At 26.1% G+C, this 20,150-nt stretch overlaps 1 protein-coding gene across 4 annotated transcripts in view; it reads left to right on the top strand.

Annotated features, from left to right (window-relative positions):
• LOC107441255 (src substrate cortactin) overlaps positions 1-18,217 on the top strand; it is a 30,064-nt gene extending 11,847 nt beyond the window's left edge. Inside the window, exons 9-21 of one of the 4 annotated variants that reach the window (XM_016054450.3) lie at positions 1,938-2,004; positions 2,992-3,143; positions 3,904-4,107; positions 5,209-5,332; positions 6,272-6,304; positions 7,262-7,294; positions 7,592-7,624; positions 8,645-8,674; positions 8,759-8,791; positions 9,004-9,036; positions 10,122-10,214; positions 10,337-10,392; positions 15,443-18,217. In XM_016054450.3, coding sequence (XP_015909936.1) covers positions 1,938-2,004; positions 2,992-3,143; positions 3,904-4,107; positions 5,209-5,332; positions 6,272-6,304; positions 7,262-7,294; positions 7,592-7,624; positions 8,645-8,674; positions 8,759-8,791; positions 9,004-9,036; positions 10,122-10,214; positions 10,337-10,392; positions 15,443-15,526 — 975 coding nt within the window. In that variant the 3' untranslated portion in view covers positions 15,527-18,217. The remainder of the gene's footprint in view (positions 1-1,937; positions 2,005-2,991; positions 3,144-3,903; positions 4,108-5,208; positions 5,333-6,271; positions 6,305-7,261; positions 7,295-7,591; positions 7,625-8,644; positions 8,675-8,758; positions 8,792-9,003; positions 9,037-10,121; positions 10,215-10,336; positions 10,393-15,442) is intronic. The other 3 variants (XM_071179991.1, XM_071179992.1, XM_071179993.1) reach the window with 3 other exon arrangements.
• The last annotated feature ends 1,933 nt before the right edge of the window (positions 18,218-20,150 follow it).

The raw sequence follows: 20,150 nt of genomic DNA, 5'->3' as shown, positions 1-20,150 counted from the left end.
TTTTAAAAAATTTCACTATAATGACAAAAATTTGTATTGTATTGATGATTTGTTTTGGTAATATTTCTTTAAAATGAGTGAAATTAATTGCAAAATAATAATATGTTTGAAAGAGTACTAATAAAAATGATGAACTCATTCCTTATATTTTTTTTTAGTTTGAAGTGTTGTGACTAAATAAAAAATATTGTAACAATAATGTAACTTTTAATTACATCGATTAAAAATATTTTAGTTGAAATTATTCTTAGTAATACTGTCAATTTACGAAACATTAGAATGTTAAAAAAGAACTGATAAAAGATGACAAAAAGTACCACATTTTTGAATTTAGACTTAAGTTATTTTTTTTTCCTTTAAAAAAAAGTTTACCCCAATGTTTAAAATTTACAATGTAGTTTTTTATTAAAATTTTTTAGATTAAATTTATTATGAATAATTCTACTTTTATGCATTGAATAATAATACAATAGTTATTGTACTGCATTTGAATATTAAAAAATGGCAGTAAAATTATCCACTTGTATCTTCTTCATATAAAGTACATATTTATTTTTTAGCATTCTTCATTCTTTAAAAAAAATAATTTAATCAAGAGACGTATAAGTAAATAAATTATATTTTTATTTGTTTCTAAATTGTATTGGAGGCCTTTTATAGAATTGGTGTAGTCATGACTAGACAAAGGTAACAAAAAAAAAAAAATAGTGCAAATATATATGTTCTTTTTTTTCACTTAGCAAAATCTATTGCTTTTAATTTATTGAGAATGTAAACTATGATCTTATTTGTAATATTTTAAAAAATTTATTCGCTTTGAAATGTTGCTATCACTTTGTCTATAATGAGATTTTGTACCATTCAACTTCAGTGGGACCCCTAAGTATATAAATAGGGGAAGAAGGTTAGCTTTTATAATGTAAACCAGACCAATTTAATTTCTGTATTGTAAACCAGTTAGCATAATATAAACCAGTCCAAGGTTTGGTGTGGTCCCTATATATAAAGGAAAAAACTACATTTAGGGGCACACCAGTAGAAGTTTTTGAAACTGGTTTTCACCTTCCCCTCCTCCCAACCACTACTAGTGTTGGGGAGAAGAAAAGTTTTCTTTTTTTTTTCTCATCGGTTTACTCTGCATTCTTTACACTATTGATAAACGGTACTGAACTGTTAGTGAAGGTAATCCTTTGAGAATACATTTATATCATCCATGTTGATTAAATCTGACACATTTGGGCAAGAAAAAAAGAATAAAATGGTGCGAGGCAGCGTATCTAACTATACATGTAGAGTTGTCCAACAACTGGTTCACAGGTGACATACCTCCTGACTGACACTTTATTTCTAATGTGTATGCACTGAATCTTAGTACATTTGATACTCTGCTAAATCTGAGTATGTTGCTCGCCACGAAAGTTATTTTTCTGGTCTAGTACACCACATTGAGCAGTTTCCCGTGTTAGTTACATATTCAATGAGCTGCACTTCGTCTTTCTATATTCTTGCCCTAAGTATGGGACCACACGTTTTGGCTGCCATTTTTGAGATATTGTTTAATTGAGAGGGGGATAATATGTTTTGTGTGAACCAAGTATGAACATTTGAAGGTGGTGAATTATTTTAAAAATGACTAATGATGGAGCATCTATTTGGAGTGACCACTTTTCCAAATAAATAACACAAACTACCCTTTATTAAGAGATTGGGGATTACAAAGATGTCTTTTAATTAACAGTGTTCTATCTTGGAGGAATATATATTAAGGAATGTTGCTCTGTATTATTCAATTCAGTTTTAATTGCTTTGTTTGTTAGATTAAGCAGTTATGTGTAATTATTTACTTATTTTGCTTTAAATTTGAACCTAACTTTTTTCATTTTATCTATAGACAATATAAAATATGTTTTTGTAATGCTGTAATTTTTTTTCTGCAGTCAGCTCACTCTTTTTCTGAAATTGAGAAACCACAATCATCATATCAAAAAGTCCGCTCAGATTCAGGTACTTGGATAATTTTTTTACTTTTATAGTTTTCACTATGCTTTTATATTCTAATCAACTTTTATTATTTTTCTTAAAAAATTACTTCAAATGTTTTTAAGAGAACAGATGAATTATATGAGTTTTTTAAAATCCATTTCCACAGCTAAGGGAATTACAATGCATCATAATTAGGGTTGTAAGTCTGCCAGGGAAAAAAAAAAGACTGAAATATGCAGTAGATTTGTGTGGAATTTTGATAGTTTTGCTTGCTTGCAAATTCCAAAAGAAAAAAGAAAAAGAAATTCAATTTATGCTCCAAAAAATTAATATGAAGAGATTTTTTCAACTTAGCAAGTTCCTTTTTTGAACTAAAGTAATCATCGCTTGATAGCAATTAATTATATTTTTAATTATATCCGCAGGGTTTGAAGTAAAATGGGATCAGCTTTAAAATTATGTTAAACTAAATTTTGCCAAACCAGTAAGATATCCATCAATTATTGATAAATTAAATGGTTTTATAATAAGAATTTTTATATGCAATATATATTTAATATTATTCATCAAATGTTTAATATATATTAAAAATTTGACGGTAAAATTAATTTGGACTGTAATAAACTTGCAACCCTGAGTAATGGAGCATGTAACACTCTTATTTTTGAGAGTTTTGAATTTTTATTTTATTTCTTTGTTCATTTTAAGAATATATTTATCTTTTAAGGAAATTGATAAAGCCTTCACTTTAATTTTTTACTCTTAGTTATTCGTCCAGTGCATCCACATTTTATCGTTGATGATTACTAAATTTTTTTTCTCCAGCCTGTGTTTATTGTAAATTAAATATCTAATGTATTTTCTTGCATGCTTGCATGCATTTGATTTCAATATTTATTTTAATCTTTTTTTTTTTACTATGAGTTAGTATTAATACATTTGTTGTATTTATAAAAACTGTTATTAATCCATGAGTACCGATTTTTTCAAAATTTGAATTTTTTATAGTTGGCTCAAATAAAGCTAGCAGCTTGAGAGCTCGTTTTGAGAACATGGCAAAAGCGGAAGAAGAGGAAGCAAAGAAACGAGCCGATGAAGAGCGTACAAGACGTCTCGCTCGAGAACAGAAAGAGAAAGAGCTGGCTAAGAAGGATGAAGAAGTAATTTTCAAAATTATACTTCTAAAATATTTTTTCTCACATTCTCTAATTTATGAACAATGTGGCTGTAAGTAATTCAACAAGCAAAGCTAATAAAATTATTATTATTAATGCTATTATAAATTATTAAATAATGCTAAACTAATAAAATTATTTGATTTGTTATAGTCAAATTTGTCTATTCTCTCATTTTGTTATATCAAATTGTTACAATTTTGTTTTGTTTTCTCCCTCATTGCCTATAAATTTTTTTAACCAATAAAAATAAAATTATGTTTTTAAATAATGTATCTTATTAAAATATTATTTCAAGAATTTAAAAAAAGTGTTTTATTATAACAATTATTTTGTTTTCTGAAAAATAATCTGATAATTGTTTTTCTTGGCACAAAAGGTGGTGGTTGCTTAAGAATGTTTACCTCATAGTGCTATGGTACTATCTGCAATTTTTTTCAGGTTATTTAAGATATGACTTGTGTATATCTGATAAAAAGAAATTATTTTGCTTAAGTATGTATTAGAAATGGTCTTTCTATTTTTAACCCAAATTGTATAAAAGGAACCTCATTTCTCTATCACTATAACCATGATATCTGAAGTAAAACTCATTAGTATTACATCAATGCATTACTTATTTTTTAAACATTATTTTATTACTTATTTGTATAAATGGAATCACCTTCCCACTTTTTTGAATAAGTTTTTAATAATGCTGTAGTTTTTATTAGGATCAATTCATTGTTTCACTTTTTTTTTCAAGGAACGTCAAAGAAAGCTAAGTTTAAGGCAAGAGCAGCAGCGTTTTGAAGAAGAGGAGGAGGATGAGCCTCCTGCTGCCCCCACTGTTCGAACGTCTTCTGTCGGTGTTCCTACTCCCTTACTTCAAGCTGCTACTACAGCTAGAAACGCTTCTCCTGAACAGACATTCCATGTTCCACCTGCTCAACCCCCACTAGAATTTGATGTATATAAGTTTCTTAATAGCTAATACACCAATTCCTCATTTAGTTATTATCAGTGTCATTGAATCTTTAATGTTCTGCTTACATACGAGGGCTGTTTTTTAAGTAAGGACCCTTTCGTTGTGTATACTAATATGTGATGCTTGCATTGTGTCCTGGCATTCCTTGGGAACAACTGAGCTCAGTTACAGCTGTGTAAGTAACCTGTATGGTCAGTTCTGTATCTTTGAAATGTTCTAGTTTAATGAATCCCTCTTCGCGTATGAGTTATTGTCAGTGATGCATTTTAAGTCTACAAAAATTCTGTTTGCTGCATACGTTCACCGGCAGATTTGTGAAGTTTGCGAAGCTTCCTACTGGCATGCTGACAGGAAATTTTGCTATTATATGACAATGACTCTCTCCACAGCTTAGTCCTAAGCTTTATTGGGCTCTTTTGACTGGGAAGTTTTGGACCACCCCTCAATACAGCCCAGATCTTGCGCTAATGATTTTCTTCTTTTTCGATGTTTCAAACTTTATTTTGGCAGCAACCAGTACTATGAAGACGTGAAAACGATCCTGACTTCTTGGTTATCGGAGCAGGTGGCAAGAGGATATTTTATGAAGAGAGTATTCTAAATCTAGTTGTGATAAGTGTTTAAGCAAACTTGCCAACTATTTATAAAGAAAGAAAGGGAAACATATGTAAAATCAAAAAATAATTTTGATCCATGAAATTTTTTATTTTCAAACGGCCTTTACTTAAAAGACAGCCCTTGTATATTAAACATTTTTGTAAATTTTGTTTACTTCATAAAAAAGAATAAAAATGTTAATTTAAGTATTAAATTTTGTTCAGATTAAGAATATATAAAACTATAATTTTTATTATTTTTAACAATTACTCAAAAAATTGTATTTGAAATTTAGGTGAAAGACCTTTTCTCAAAGATTTTATTTATTTATAGTTAATTAAGATTTCGATAAAGATTTGTATAAAAGAGTAAGTCAGCTCAGGCAATTAAAAGGTTTCTCCAAACTTTAAAGGAAAAAAAAATCTAATTTTTTTTTTCTGTTTTAGTTTTACTTTATTGAGTTTTATAATTTTTTACTTTTTCAAGAATGTTATCACACATGAGGAAAGAAGAGCCCCTGTGAAGAAAACGGAAGAAATTTCATTCCTGGATGCAGTAGATGATTTTGAATCTGAATTATTCAAACCACATCAAAGCTATGTGGAACCAGGTATGTTTCTGAAAAAAAAAATACTTACAAAAGGAATTTGTAAAGTTTCCTGTTATAGTTGTTTAAGATATTTCAATTAAAAAATATGTAGAAGAAAGTTTTAAAAAAAAAAAAAAAAAAACCTCAGCTGATTGGGAAGCTTTACATTTATTCATTATTATAAGATAAATGAAATCAGACCTGAGTATAATTAAGAATAAATTGGAAAACAGAAACCACAGTCCAATATTTTACAAAATTGTATCAGTACTATAAATTTTTTTGAAATATTTATTATTTTGAGTTGAAATTATTTATTAAACAAGGAGATCTTTCTTTATATACCCAATAAATTTTAGATTCTGGCTACTGTCTTACTGAATACTTTTCAGGAAAATTAATTGAATATTTCTGCAGTTATAGTAAAAAATGTTAGTCAAAAAATTAGTTTCTTTTTTATAAAAAATGTTCATTTTACCATGAATATGTAAGCTAGATTTACAAAATTTTGTGCAGTTATTTCATATGATAATCAATGTAATTAACACGAGTTAAAAGCTTATTTCTGTATTTTTTGGTGTTCAAAAAATTTTCCTTTTCGTTCGTAATTTATTGCAGTGCCTCGACCTTTCAAAATCTTTAAACTTTATCGATATATATGAGAAATCACATGACTTGAACACTTCTAAAGTTTAAAATTAATCCTCTAAGTATTTCTTGAGAAATATAAAAAAAAAAAAATAGTTTGGAAGTGATTCCATTATTTGTCCAACCCCTGTATATATATTACTTTTTGTTGCAATAAATAGTAAGTTGAATGCTGATTTTTGTTAGGTTTATGTAGTAGGTGTTGTTTTTTGCCTATCTCTAGTCACTTCTAAAAAGTTAAAATTTTTTTTAGTGATTTAGATCTAATTTAATGAATAATAATTATTGTAATAACTGTTATTATGTTTTTAGCTCAGCAGAAGATTCAAAGTTATGCTGAACCTGGTAAATAATTTTAACTTTTACATTGACCTTTTAAGTTTGCTTGATGATTATAAAAGTTTATTATTTTAACTTTGTTCAAGTTTAACGTTAGTTTATTGTTTAAACTTTGTTTTTGTTATCAACAACAGCATTGAATTTGATCCTTTAATATTTTAATTTTTAAATTTAGTTAAAATATCGTATTCAATATATTAAATTATTTAATTTATTCATATTCATGGTTTGATTATTTTGAAGAAAAAGTTAAAAGTTTTTGAGAAAAGTTAATTTAAAATTTTTTTCAAGTATTTCTTTGTTTTTGTGAGATAAAAAAAAATTAAGCTCTAGTCTTCATTGAAATTGATTTACTCCTATTTTTAGAAATTTAATTTTAAATTTTATAACTGTTTTGCAACTAAAGATATTTTACTTGTTATTCTGTACTATTTTATTTTCATAATGTACTATTTTATTTTCATATTATTTTTTTTTGCATTTGTGTAAAATTACTTATAGAAAAAAATTACAACTCAAAAACTTTTGATGTGAAATTAAAAAAATTATTTGACTAAACAATACTTTATGACAGTTGTTTATTCTTTATTTTTAATTTATGATTGGTTGAAAATCTTAAAATAATAAAGTACAAAATCTTTAAACTATATTGCTTCATTCATATGCCAAAATTTGAAATTATCAGATCAAATAACAACTTCAAGAAGCTGTTTATATTTAATGACATTGTTTTTATAATATAAATATTTTTTGGATCTTATTTTTAGTTTTTTATCAGTAATTTAGTAACATATAAATCTTTTTCTTAAACCATGAAAATTCTGACTCAACATGTAGCATTTCTATCATTTGATCTACTATTGAATTAATACATTTTTGATTGTGGTCACCTAATATGATCATTTTGTTATAATTTGGTGTTATTTTAAGAAATTCTGAAAATTTTGTCTTTCTGTATTTTAGCGGTACAGAAGATTCAGACTTATTCTGAACCTGGTAAGTTTAATATCAAATTTTTTAATGATCAAATTTTATTAAATTTTTTTGCGTTATGAATAAATACATTACTAAATTTATTTATAAATTTTTATTTTCTTTCTTTAGCTGTATTAATTTTAAAAAACTATTATTTATTTCTCTGATATTTTTTTTGTTTGGTAGCAATAAATAAGTAAGATATGAACGTTATTCAAGCTGACAAATATTTTTGTTTGCATTTCAAAAAATAAATTATTTTGTTGTTAAATAAGTTTTAATGACTTAAAAATTTTATTTTTGCTTTCTGTATTTTAGCAGTACAGAAGGTTCAAACCTACTCTGAACCTGATAAGTTAAATCTTGATAATTTAAATATAATTTTTTTTTTTAATGTTTTAAATCCATACAATACTAAATAAATGTAGTCTATAGAGTGACACTTGACATAGCAACTTCTGTGGTCTAAACGAAAATATACATTATAATGTGAGGTTGCTATATTACAATTACACAAAACTATTAAAATATATACTTAAAATTCATAAACACTGCACTTCCAACAAAAACGTTAATCTTCTATCTACATCCTTTAAAATTTTTAATTTCTATTCTAAGGATATGTTGGTTATAAGCAGCCATTTTGGATAAATTATGCTCTTCCAAACAATTGCAATGTTTCAGCAAAAATGAAATCAAGAAGAATTTGAATGCCATGTGTTGTAATTCCGCAATAAACAATCTATTAGACTTCACAAAAAGAGTGAATACAATTTTCAAACTTGAAAAATATAAATGAATTCATTAAACAATTTGTAAAGAAATTTACAACAGGCATGAATGCACACAGGAGACTCAGATCTCTACAAGAGGATGCAATATATACACTTCTAATTCTCAATGATGATTGTTATCAACAATCACCATCTCTTTGATCATAGATTATGCCTAGAACAACCTGAAATAAACGTAGATGTTCCTGTCACAACATTCATAGAAAATTCAAGATGTTTCATGTTTTTTGAATGGTGACAACAAAAGAATTGGTGGCTTAAACAATTTCTTCTAGAGTTTTGCTATCTATTGACTCATTGACAATGAAATAAATGTTTGTTTTTAAACCATAAAAATGTTTAGCATCTGTTTTTTGGAAATAAAAAGCATAAAACAAAGTTTCGATTCTTATATTGAAATGAACAGTTTAGTATGAACATTCTAATGGGTGTAAAAATAGCATCTATATAAAAGAGCAAACAGAACTTCATGTATCACACGGTAGGGGTTGTTCTAAAGAGCTGTTACTGTATTTAATATTGTACGCTTGTACTATACAAAATATGCAAAATAAATATACTTGTTTTCTCCCTCCAGCTGTGCAGAAGGTTCAAACTTATGAGCCTGGTAAGTTTTTTTTCATTAAAATGCTCTTTAAATTTTATACAGTGATTTATGAAATTTATAATTATTTTTTTTTTTAATTTTTAGAAGTGCAGAAGGTTCAGACTTATACAGAACCAGGTAAACATTAATAAAAATGTATAAAAAATATAATTTAATTATTTATTTTTATTATAATTTAAAAAGGTATTTTATTTGAATACATTTTATTCTGTTAAATAATTAAATATTTTATAGTAAAGTTTATTTGGTTAAAGTTTGATTCACATATTATTTATTTATTTCTACAAAAGATATTTGGATTAAAGTGATTTTTTCTAAATATTTTTCAGAAGCAAAAGAAACTCAAAGCATTTCTGAACCAGGTGCATTTTATTTATTTATTTTTCTTTTAGTTTAAAGATTTTGTTTTTATATTTTTATTTAGTTTGTCTGTCAATCAATTTCTGTTTGTTTAGTTTTGTTATTAATTTTCTATGATTATGTAATTTTATAACACTTCTGCATTCAAAATTACATCTTTATTGCATTTTAAATTAAATGCAAGTTTATTAACTGCTCAGCACTTTCCTATACTTTTTCAGAAATGTAAAAATAATGTAATTGAAACTAACTGTATACGGTATTTGTTCTTTTGCAGAAATTTCTTAATTTATGCTTTGTTTTTTTTTCCTTTTTGCTATAATGTAGCGAATTTCCTGGTTTACTACACTTTGATTTACAGATGAAGAAAGTTTTTTTTTCTCAAAAATATAAATTAAATACGATTTAACTCCAATGAAGAATTGTATAATAATAATATTTAAATATAACAAAATATTTAGTTATAGAATAATAGACTTTTCATGCTTTGATTATTAAGAAAAATTATCGGAGTGTAAAACTTATGGCTCCAAAAGCACTTATACTGCTCTAAGCGCAAACCTATTTAATGAAGTAAAATCAAACTAAATAATAACCTAAGTAAGTAAAATTTGTTAATATATTTATTTAATACATGAAAATAAAATATTAAATGATTTTATGAAAACTATATCTATAAAAAAATGTTCAAAAGTTGCAACATTGAATTTTTAACTTTCAGTTCCATATTTATTACAATATTATTAATGGTAACAAGTCATCAATAAATGAGTACGTATAAATTAGAATTGAAAATTGTTTTTTCTGCTTGTGTTCAAAGTCAGGAGTGCCTAAATTATAGTCAGATTAAATGCAGCCACCTGAAATTCTTTCCTTTTTTTCTAAAACTATTTTGAGACTATGCAATTTATACTATACAAGAATGTCTTTCAATTTCTCAATGTGTAAGTAAATATGTAAGCACCACAATATCCTGTAGGTGATTGATAATGATTGAAAATAATGAAGATTTTATGAATTGAAATTTGGTGAATTTAGATAATGTTAATAGTTTTAAAATTTTTAATTCATTAAGAAAATTTTTCAGCTTACGAAACTTTAGAGCAAGTTGAAGAAGAATTATATGAAGTGCCTGAAGGTTCTGGGCTCTCAGCAATAGCTTTATATGATTATCAAGCTGGTATGCTGTTCTATTGTTTTTAATAGTTTATGTATTTATCATAAATGATTGTAGAAATAATATCGTTTTTTTTTTACAGTTTGTTAATTACAGCTAACATATAAATATTTTTTAAATTTCAGCTGATAGTGATGAAATATCATTTGACCCAGATGATATAATAATCAACATTGAAATGGTAAGATTCATTCAGTTTTGTTTCTCGACAATTTTATGACTTCAAATTATTATTATAGCATTTTGAAGAAGCTTCTATTAAAATTTTTAAAGCATTTTAAATAATAGAAACTAAGTTTTACTACTGTGCTATTATTTTATTTTGGATTGATTAAAAAATAAACGGTATAGATAAGTTTTTATCTTATTACTAGATAATTTTTTTTTCTAATTTAAAGAAAATTTTATTTGACCCAATGACTCTTTTTATTTTGACTGATTTTAAAATGAAAGATATTCATGTGTTGTTTTAGCTTAGTAACTATTTTTGCTGATTATATTTTGAGTTAAGAGTAAGACTATGCTGGGGTTTAGCATATAGCTTTTAATAAATTAATTTTCTGTGAACAATTTGATTGACAGATGTCTTTAACGTTTTGTCTTTGGATGAAACGAATATTCGACTATTATTCATATTTGTTTCTTTTGCTGAATGTTTGGATGGCGGAATGTTTGGCCAAATATTCGGCTGAAGTATTTTTTTGGAAAAGTATTTTTCTACAAAGTTTTTTTAAGGGATTTTGATTAGATATAATAAAGAATAATCTAAAATTGTATTTTTTACTATACATTATTATTGTTGTATCTATTATTGTATTGCGATCGTGTAGATAACATTGCGATCCTATAGATTTGAACTTAGGTATCATGTCGCTTTAAATCATATAGATTTAAACTAAGTTAAAAACTGAGATGTTTAACCTTAGGATGTTTAGGTTAACATCCTAAGTTAAAAACCAGGATGTTAACCTAAAAACTAGGAAGAAAAAGGGAGATTAATATTACAAAGAATTAATTTGCAAAGTTAATTCGTACTAAAATAGTGGTCAACATTATTACAGTTTCAAAATTTATTTTCTGATAAAAAGGCTCTTGATTATATAGTTTTAACAATTTAGTAAAAGGTTTTCTGCTCATTGCAATTATTGAAAAATCAAGACATATATAATTTAAACATAATATTAATTTAAACCAGGCACTTCTAGGTTAAATTTATGGGTGAAGGAAATATTATATTAAAGAAAAATATATATCTGTATTCGACAATGTTCCTCACGGGAGAATTTACAATGCCACCCTTTGGCAAGAGCTCGTTCTTCACTTATAGCATCCAGGCAGGCAAAAAACTATCTGAATGAATGGATAGGTAAAAAATTTCTGAGGTCCCAACTTTTGCGATTGCGCTGTTAATGGTCTCTGCTTATTGGTTGCAGACCGTTGTGTAAAATCATATCTGGTCGAGGGGAGTAGCTATCCATGCAGCTGTGGCGCTGCTTTCCAATCTCAAAAACAAAACCATTCTGCTAACCAATCTCAGTTTGAAGGGGGTTATTAGAAATTAAAGTGTCATAAAATTGCAGTTTAATGAAAGTGCTTAGCAATGAAAATGAATAAAATACACTCATATAATAATTATCACTGGCCATATTACAACTTAATTATTTTCAGCAATTCACTGTATTACTTAATGCATAACATTATAAATAGTTTTTACACATATTTAAGTTCTAAAACTTGTACATGGCTTGCAAGTTTATATTCTGAAAAACAAATGGAAAAGCAAATTTTAAGGAATTGAAATTAGATTTCTTTATACTGAACAACGAGTTTTGAACTGCTGATTTTTTTAAAAGTATTTTCAGGCAAGCCAATTTCGTAGTTTTTTCAAAGCTTTGTTTTAAGAATTAAAAATGTTTTTTTTGTTTGTTTTTTTGTTTAGTTTTTGCTATTATTATTGTATCACGGAATTTTAATGGAGTATTTCTGATAGAATTTATTATTTTCGTGCAATTTTACCCCGGTACTGTAAGACAATAGCCGGTAGCATAGAAAACTTTGATTTTCAACATTAAAGTTATATTCCAAGAACTAAAAACAATTTTTTTTCGGTTTCTCTTTTGCTTTTCTTTTTATCATCATTCTTATTATGACACATCATTTTTTAAGGAGCATTTCTTATGAACGTTATTCTTTTATCACTTTTTCTAAAAATACAGCATTGTGAAGAAGCTAAATTAAGATTTTTAGCATTAAATTTTTCATTTAAAAATTAAGAATGACTTTTGTTTTTGTTTTTATCTAGATTTTCCATCCAGTTATCCAGATGTTTAACATTGAATTTATTTATAAATGTAATTAAAAAAAGCATGCGATTCTAAAATTCTGATTACCAGAAAATTATATACATATTTTTTTTGATCTTTTGATCAAATCACTTATTACTAATTTTTAACAAAAAATGTATTTAATTGATGTGGAAAAAAAGCTAATCTGTAATTTTTAATGTATTTGCATTAAAAATACGCTTCTGTTATTCTTTCAATTACATGATTTACCTTATCAGTTAAAAATGTTTTAAATATAGTTGATGCTGAAAATTTTTTTTCCAAGATTCATCAAATTATTAAACTTTTTTTAAAGCAGACAGAAGTAAGTTTTGAATGTTTTGTTGTGGATTTCCTATTTTAAATGATAAAAACAGTGACTTTAAATCATAAAAAATAATATTCATGTTTTGAAAACCAACATTTATTTTCTGTTTAAAAACTGTATGTAACATGTCTGCTGATCTTAAAGTTTTTTTTTTGTTGTTCACATTTATAAGTTTATTAACTTTATTAAAAAAAAACCCAGCTATTTAGAATTTTAACATTTCAGGAAAAATGTAAGACAATTTTGCACTGATTTAATACAGTAATTATAAGTAATGCATTGTGTAAATTTAAAAAGAAAAAAGATTATTCTCAGATACTTATTAATAGATACTTATTATTATTCTTAAAGGATTTATTAATCAAAAACAAAATTCACAAATAAATTTCTGCTATTTAGTATATATATGTTAATATGAAGTGATAAATAAAACACTTTCTAGATAACTAAACAGATTTAATGTAACATATGTAAAGTAAGAACAAAAAAAAAACACTTATAGAAAAATAGCAGGGAGAAGAACGTCTCTTCTCTTAGTACATATTCATCGTATGTGACTCTCGTTACCAGATCATTGTCTCAACGTTTACTATTGTCTGGTGATCAGTCATCGCCATCTGGCGGCGTGTCGGAACTTTTAAAAACCTTGAACCAAAAGTAAGGACCATGGGAACCCTGTTATTTAAAGAATGTTACATGAATGAACCGGTTAGGTATTCTTTTACTTCTCTTTATTAAGGTGACTTGCAAGATGAGTCTAAAGCAAAAAAAAAAAAAAAATGTTTTGGAAGCTCTGAATTCGATTTCTACTGTGTTAGACAGTGTCGACCAATGGCTTTAATAAAGCAGTCTTCCCGGTGAACAATTAGAACAGTGGCCCTTTAGAATAAAATGGCGTGACTGAAGATATTACACGTCCCCATTACTTTTCAATATCTGATTTAATGCATGCTTCCGATGATAGTGATTAAGGGGTGTAAAAATCCGATCAAGACCTTCAATGCGTAAAAACACTGAAACAATATTTATTAGTAAATGTAAAGCAAAAACAAGTAAAGACTACAAATTTTTTCTACTAATCATCTCATAAGAGTCAATTTTTGGAAAATTTGCTTATATTTTTTACTCTCATTTTACGTTTTCTCGCTTCATGCGTTTTTTGACATTAGTTCACCTTAAAATCAGGGTCTCATTGTGTGTGTATACATTTATCCCCACTTAATTGCATATCAGATAATCGAATAACCCGCTTATAAGAATAAAATTTAGTGGAACCAAATCATTTTATATGAAACTAATGTTATATGAATATTAGTTGCTTCCAGCCTTAACTTAATTGCATGAAGAAGTACTGAAATAAAAAAAAAAATCTGTTTATTTTTAAGAAATGTTTCACCAGCTAGCATGGAATTTTCAGTTAAGAAGATAAGAATATAGTTAAGATAAGAATTAAAATTTCTCAAATTTCAAAGAAGAAAGAAAATTTTTTTTTCTGAAAGGAATACGCAAGTAATGAAAGTCTTAGTAAAAAAGGAAGCGAAAATCAAATTTTGGAAAATTAACGAATTAAATGGGTATAAAAACAGTCTTCAAATACAGACTTTTTTGAAACGAACCAAATATTATAGTACTTGTATTATTTTTTTCATTAGCATAAATTTATTTTTATGTAACTTTAAATGATATTTATATCTTATACTAATACAGATAGCTTAAATTATAATTGTTTAATTGATCATAAAATTGAGTTTATTTATAAGACAAAACACTATGCTAAATTTGAACAATGCACTCTCCTTTTAATCAAATAACTCACTTAATTGAATAGTGTTGGCTGGAACCAATGGTATTCCTTTATGCGGGTTTGACTGTATATATATATATNATATATATATATATTATAAGTTCAAAATGAAGATAAAAGAAAGAAAAATGAGAAAGAAAGGGTGGGGGGAATAATAAGTAAAAAAATAACAATCTAGAGTTTAAAAAAAGAAAGAAAAAAGGATGAAATTTTATTTAAAAAAACCGGAAAAAAAATTATAATCTTTTCATCAGCCCTCACGATTATATCCGCAAAAAAGAGTGCTTTCTGATATTGTATCAATATAGCTAAAGCAAAATATATTAATACAATATTAATTAATATCAGAAAGTGTTCTTTTTTGCGGATATAATCGTGTGGGTTGATGAAAAGATTATATCATTTTTTTCCGGTTTTTTCAAATAAAATTTCATCCTTTTTTTTAAAAACTGTTTGTTATTTTTTTAAGTATTATTTCCCCTCCCCCCTTTTTCATATGTCTATAATTTTTCTTTCTTTTATCTTCATTTTGAACTTATCTAATGAGTTCTGTTTACTTGCAGCTTGCAGCTGATGCGCAATAAATGAAACTTATTGTTTTTCTTAACTTTCTTCGTGTTTTCTTGTATTTATTTATTTGTATATATATATATACACACATATGTATGCATACATTTTATGAATGACTCTTTATGTTTCAGTTTTACATTTAGAATTTATTGTTCTGTAACCTATTTGACTGGTGCTATTCTCAATCTTTATTTAATCTTTCTAGATTGATGAAGGGTGGTGGCGTGGAGAGTGTAGAGGTCAAATAGGCTTATTCCCTTCTAACTATGTCCAACTTCTGCAGCAATAATGGTCTATAAATGATCTACAAATACCCCTTTTTTTGGTGAAATTTTAATTGTGATTTACGTGCCCCGATTATTTTCTGATTATAATACAACTTTCTTGTTTTTATGTGTTAAAAATAATTCTGTTTTATATTCTGGCTTTTAGAATCTATCTACAACGACATATTTCGACTATTTCATTAGTGTCTTTCCATAATAATATTATTTGAAAATCTCTTGGATTACTAGTTCATTTTAACTTTTCCTGATTTCAGGTTTTGTGTTTTAGAATTTAGTAGTAAACAGAATTGTTCAGTGTGACATTTTGTCTTTTAGACTGATATTTTACATTTAAGAGTTTATATTCACTATTTCCGATTCATATCAAGTATTTATTGCGTTACATTTAATCTGTCTTATTGTTTCAGTAATGCATGCTCCTTCATGCTAGTCATTTGATCAAAATACACTTTATATTTGTTACATTTTTTTTTGTAATTTAATTTTTTTCTATAAATATAACTTTAATGAAACTTCCATTTTTCTAAGTATTTATCCTGTGCCAAAATGTACTACATATGTCAAAGCACATGTTTCCTAAAATTGGAACTTATTAAAAAATATTTGAAGAGTACTTAAATACTATTTTCTGCCTTAGTATTTAATGTTTTATCCTAAAGATGGATAATTATTTGAATGTTATTTTTAAAAATCAAGCTTTGTATGAGCTGATTAAATGATATAGTTTCTTAGCAATCGCTTAATGAGTTTGTTATTGCTTTTTTTTTTCTTGACTGTTGTTAAGGTAGAAATTATTTATTTAAAAATACTTGGCATATTCTTTCAAACTATAGAATTTAGTCATGTTACTAATCAAAAAAAAATTTAATTGCTATTTGTAAACTTGTTTCTAGTGATTTCAAATCATTTTTAATATAATTCCTCACTAAATTGCAGCATATTGTTTTCATGTGTAATCTATTTTTTCGTCCCTCAATAATTCAAAATGAAAGCTTCTTTTTGTATTCTGAAGTTAAAAATATATACATTCACACTTTTTCTCCCTAATGATTTTTATGTGATATTTTCTCAATCGTATATTTAAATATATTGTCTTTAAATCACCATGCAGTGCCATTTAGAAATCTAAATAATTTTTTCATTATTAAATTTGATCTTTTTTTTCTTGCCTTTATGGAAATTTTCTTTATTTTTTTATAGAGTTCCATGCAAATTTATATTTATGTTTCCCATATAGAGTACTCTACATCTTAAATATGGATATAAAATATTTTGCTTTACAATTCTTGTGAAGTTTTTGCTTACCCTCAACTTATAATATTTTATGTGTTATAAATTTTTCTCTTAATATAACCTTTCTAAAAGAATGTACTATTTTTCACTTGTTTTGTGTTTTATGAAAGTAAACATTCCATTGTACTTAATAGTTTAAACTTAACTGTTACTGTTTTAAATAAGCATTAATTTATTATTTCTCTATGGTTTGTATTATTTCTTTTTAGAACTCTCTTCGTACTCAGCGTTAAAGTAATCGTATAATGTTATCATTTTTTTTTAAATGTTAATAGTGAATTTTGGTGTGTATAATAAGCTGTTTTTGAAATTCAAATAGCAGTATAGTTTGAAATTTATCATTCTAGAAATTAATCCCAGCACTTTAAAAAACAACAACTTTTGTTTCTCAGAATAATTTGAAAGAGTAGGATATAAAATATTTAGCTAAAGCTACAAATTAAAATTTTGTAACATTAGATATAAAGACTAAATAAGTTCTTAAGGCTGATTTGTTTTTGAGGTGCTTATTAATAAATTTAAGCAAAACATAGCATAAAAATTATATAATAGAAATATAATAAAACTACAAAATAGATATAATATTGACTTAAGATATAAATGTTTTAAAAGCATTATTTTAAAATTTAAGTAAAAGAGTTTATATGTATGGTTAACGTGTTATTTATTCAGAGATATGTCCCTTAAGTCTTTTGAATATTATTAGAAAATATTTAAAAGTCTCTTTGGGTATTAAGTTGAGGTTTTTAATCTTGATTGATTTTAAATTTAATTAACATATGTTGCAATTCAGCTTCTAATTCAGTTTAGTATGGCTGTATTCTTTATTTGTTAGACTGTTAAAGAATTCTTATAACTTGTAATCGAAATTTTGAAAATTATGATTTTCTGTTATATCTGTATCATTTTTCTTGATTTGTTACATATTTAATGAGTTATCATACGTTGCAATTGAGCTTCTGAAAATTATATCATTTGTGGAAGAAAGTGAGAAAATTAACTTATTCCATATAAGATTAATGTAATAAGGATGTAAATAAATTTATTTTCATAGTGTCTTATGATACAAATATTATTGTTAAGAGCAGTTAAGTTTATTGAAATTTTAATAAATTTAGTATTGATGTCACCCTTCAATTGGTAGTTATGAATGTAATTATAAATGAAAACTATTTTCCTATCCTGTTTGGAATACTAGAGTTGTGATAAATGTAAAGAATATGAAAGAGTGTAGTTAGAATTAATATTTCTTGTCATTTGAAGGGTCAAATTGTAAAAAGGAATAATAACTTAAATTTGTTTCGATTTTTTTATACCTTAAATTAGTATTTTAAAGTATAGTTGTTTTTCATTCTTTTTGTTTGTTGTGTAAATATACAAATAAAGAATTTTCAAATCTTGTCCACTTTCTTAATATTAAAAACTAATGCAAGCATTTAAAGTTGTTATCTTCTTCTTCCTTATCCCCAAAGTTAGCAGGGCTAGACAATGTCCATGAAATTCATGACCTGGAGGAAGTTGACCACTAAAAGTGAGTTATTCTGAATGTCCCCTTTGTCCAGACCAAGACAGTAAAGTTGTTATTCTTTCTATTTGCTTTTAATAAATTGGATAACTGGTCTTAAATAATTGAATGAAAAAAAATCAGGACAAAAATTTGATACCAGTAATTTGATAATTTCATATTGTTGGAACCGCAACTTCAACAGCTATAGCTAAGCTATAACTAAATTTTGATCATAATTTTAAAAAATAATCTGTTCTAAAGAACTTAATTAAGAATAACTTTGTTGAAAAAAGATATACTTTTCCTTTCAGCTTCTAAAGTAGGTATTCATAATTTTTTTTCTGACTCAAACAATATGAAAAATCCTTAAACCAAATTTTATAACATCTTATGAAGATTATTTTTCATTAAGAATTTTGATGTAAAATGAAAGCTTGTATTACTTGTAAAATATAAAATTTTAGACCTTAATGGAAAGAGCCTGAGAACTATCAAAATCTAAAACTGCTCAAATGTAAATGCTGATAAATTAAATCATTTTTAAATACATTAACATTTTTTTTTTTGACATTGCAAAACACTCACAAATATGAATTGATTAAAAAAAAGTCTTCTAAATATTTCAAATAAGCTATCATAATAATTCCCACGAGTTTAAGATGAATAATTTAGAACATTTTTAAAAAATTATTGCAAGATTAGAATTAGAAAAACTAGACTGTTTTACTGGTTCAAAAATTAAAAACAATGGGGATTTTCAAATATTTTAATGTAAGTTCAAATGCTTTTATGCATCATATTAACTGTTTATTATATAAATATTTTGTATTTGATTTTTTACAGCTAAGAGTACAAAAAATACTTATTTGAAAACTAATATTGTGCAATAAAATGAGTCCTAATCGGCAAGTTATGTAGGGGAGAAAAGCTTTCCAATTTTATCTCACTAGTGTTTTGATGCGAGGATTGGGGATGAAGTTACTTGCCCCAAATTTTAGTAGTAAGTTACTCTTTTGTAGTAAATAAGAATGAATGCAAACTAGACCCCTTTTTTAATTTTTTTTATTAAATACTCTAGCAATTTTAACATTGATGGTTCTTCAAAACAATTAATTCAACAATTAACAACAAACAATTTAGATTCTTCAAAACGGGGTTGTTGATGACCAATAATAGTTATTTTTCAGTTAAGTTCTGGGGTAGAAGTCTGTATTTCTATAAACAGCCATCACCTATTTGTTAAGTATTTCACATTACAACAGTATGAATAAACTCGATTGTTATTTCGATTCGTACCAAATATCTATGATTTGCATTCTCTTTACAGATAAGACATTTTCATTTTACAGAGCAACTTATCTTGAAGTGAAAAATTGAACAGAATTGTTTTACTGCTTATTTTTTACAGTTTTTAACTTTATGTTTGCACCAACAACTGGTTAAGCATAATTAATGTTGTCGCCTACATTTTTGTTTTTATCTGATAACTTTTCAAAACTAAGTCACAGTGGGTTTTCCCCTCTACTTTCTTCAAATGCATTGAAACAAAAGTTCTTCGAATGCAGAAGTTACCAATCAGAATCTTAGATTACTTAAGAAAAAGTAAATTTTACAGCTTGACAAAACTTTTATGCAACTTTTGAAAATATGAATTTTGATACACTCATCTTCTTCTTTGCTTGAGCTTGTCAGATATGGCCTTTAGGACTTATGGTCAGACTTTTAGGACGGCCTTCTTTGTAGTCTTCATATTGATTCCACAGAAGGGTTCCGTTCCGATTGGATTGAAAGAGGATTCCTGTTTTGCGAGTTCATCAGCTCTTTCA

This window comes from Parasteatoda tepidariorum, chromosome 4 (genome assembly GCF_043381705.1).
Source record: "Parasteatoda tepidariorum isolate YZ-2023 chromosome 4, CAS_Ptep_4.0, whole genome shotgun sequence".
Taxonomy (NCBI): domain Eukaryota; kingdom Metazoa; phylum Arthropoda; class Arachnida; order Araneae; family Theridiidae; genus Parasteatoda; species Parasteatoda tepidariorum.
The sequence above is the reverse complement of the archived record's forward strand: the minus strand, read 5'-3'. Positions and strand labels throughout refer to the sequence as shown.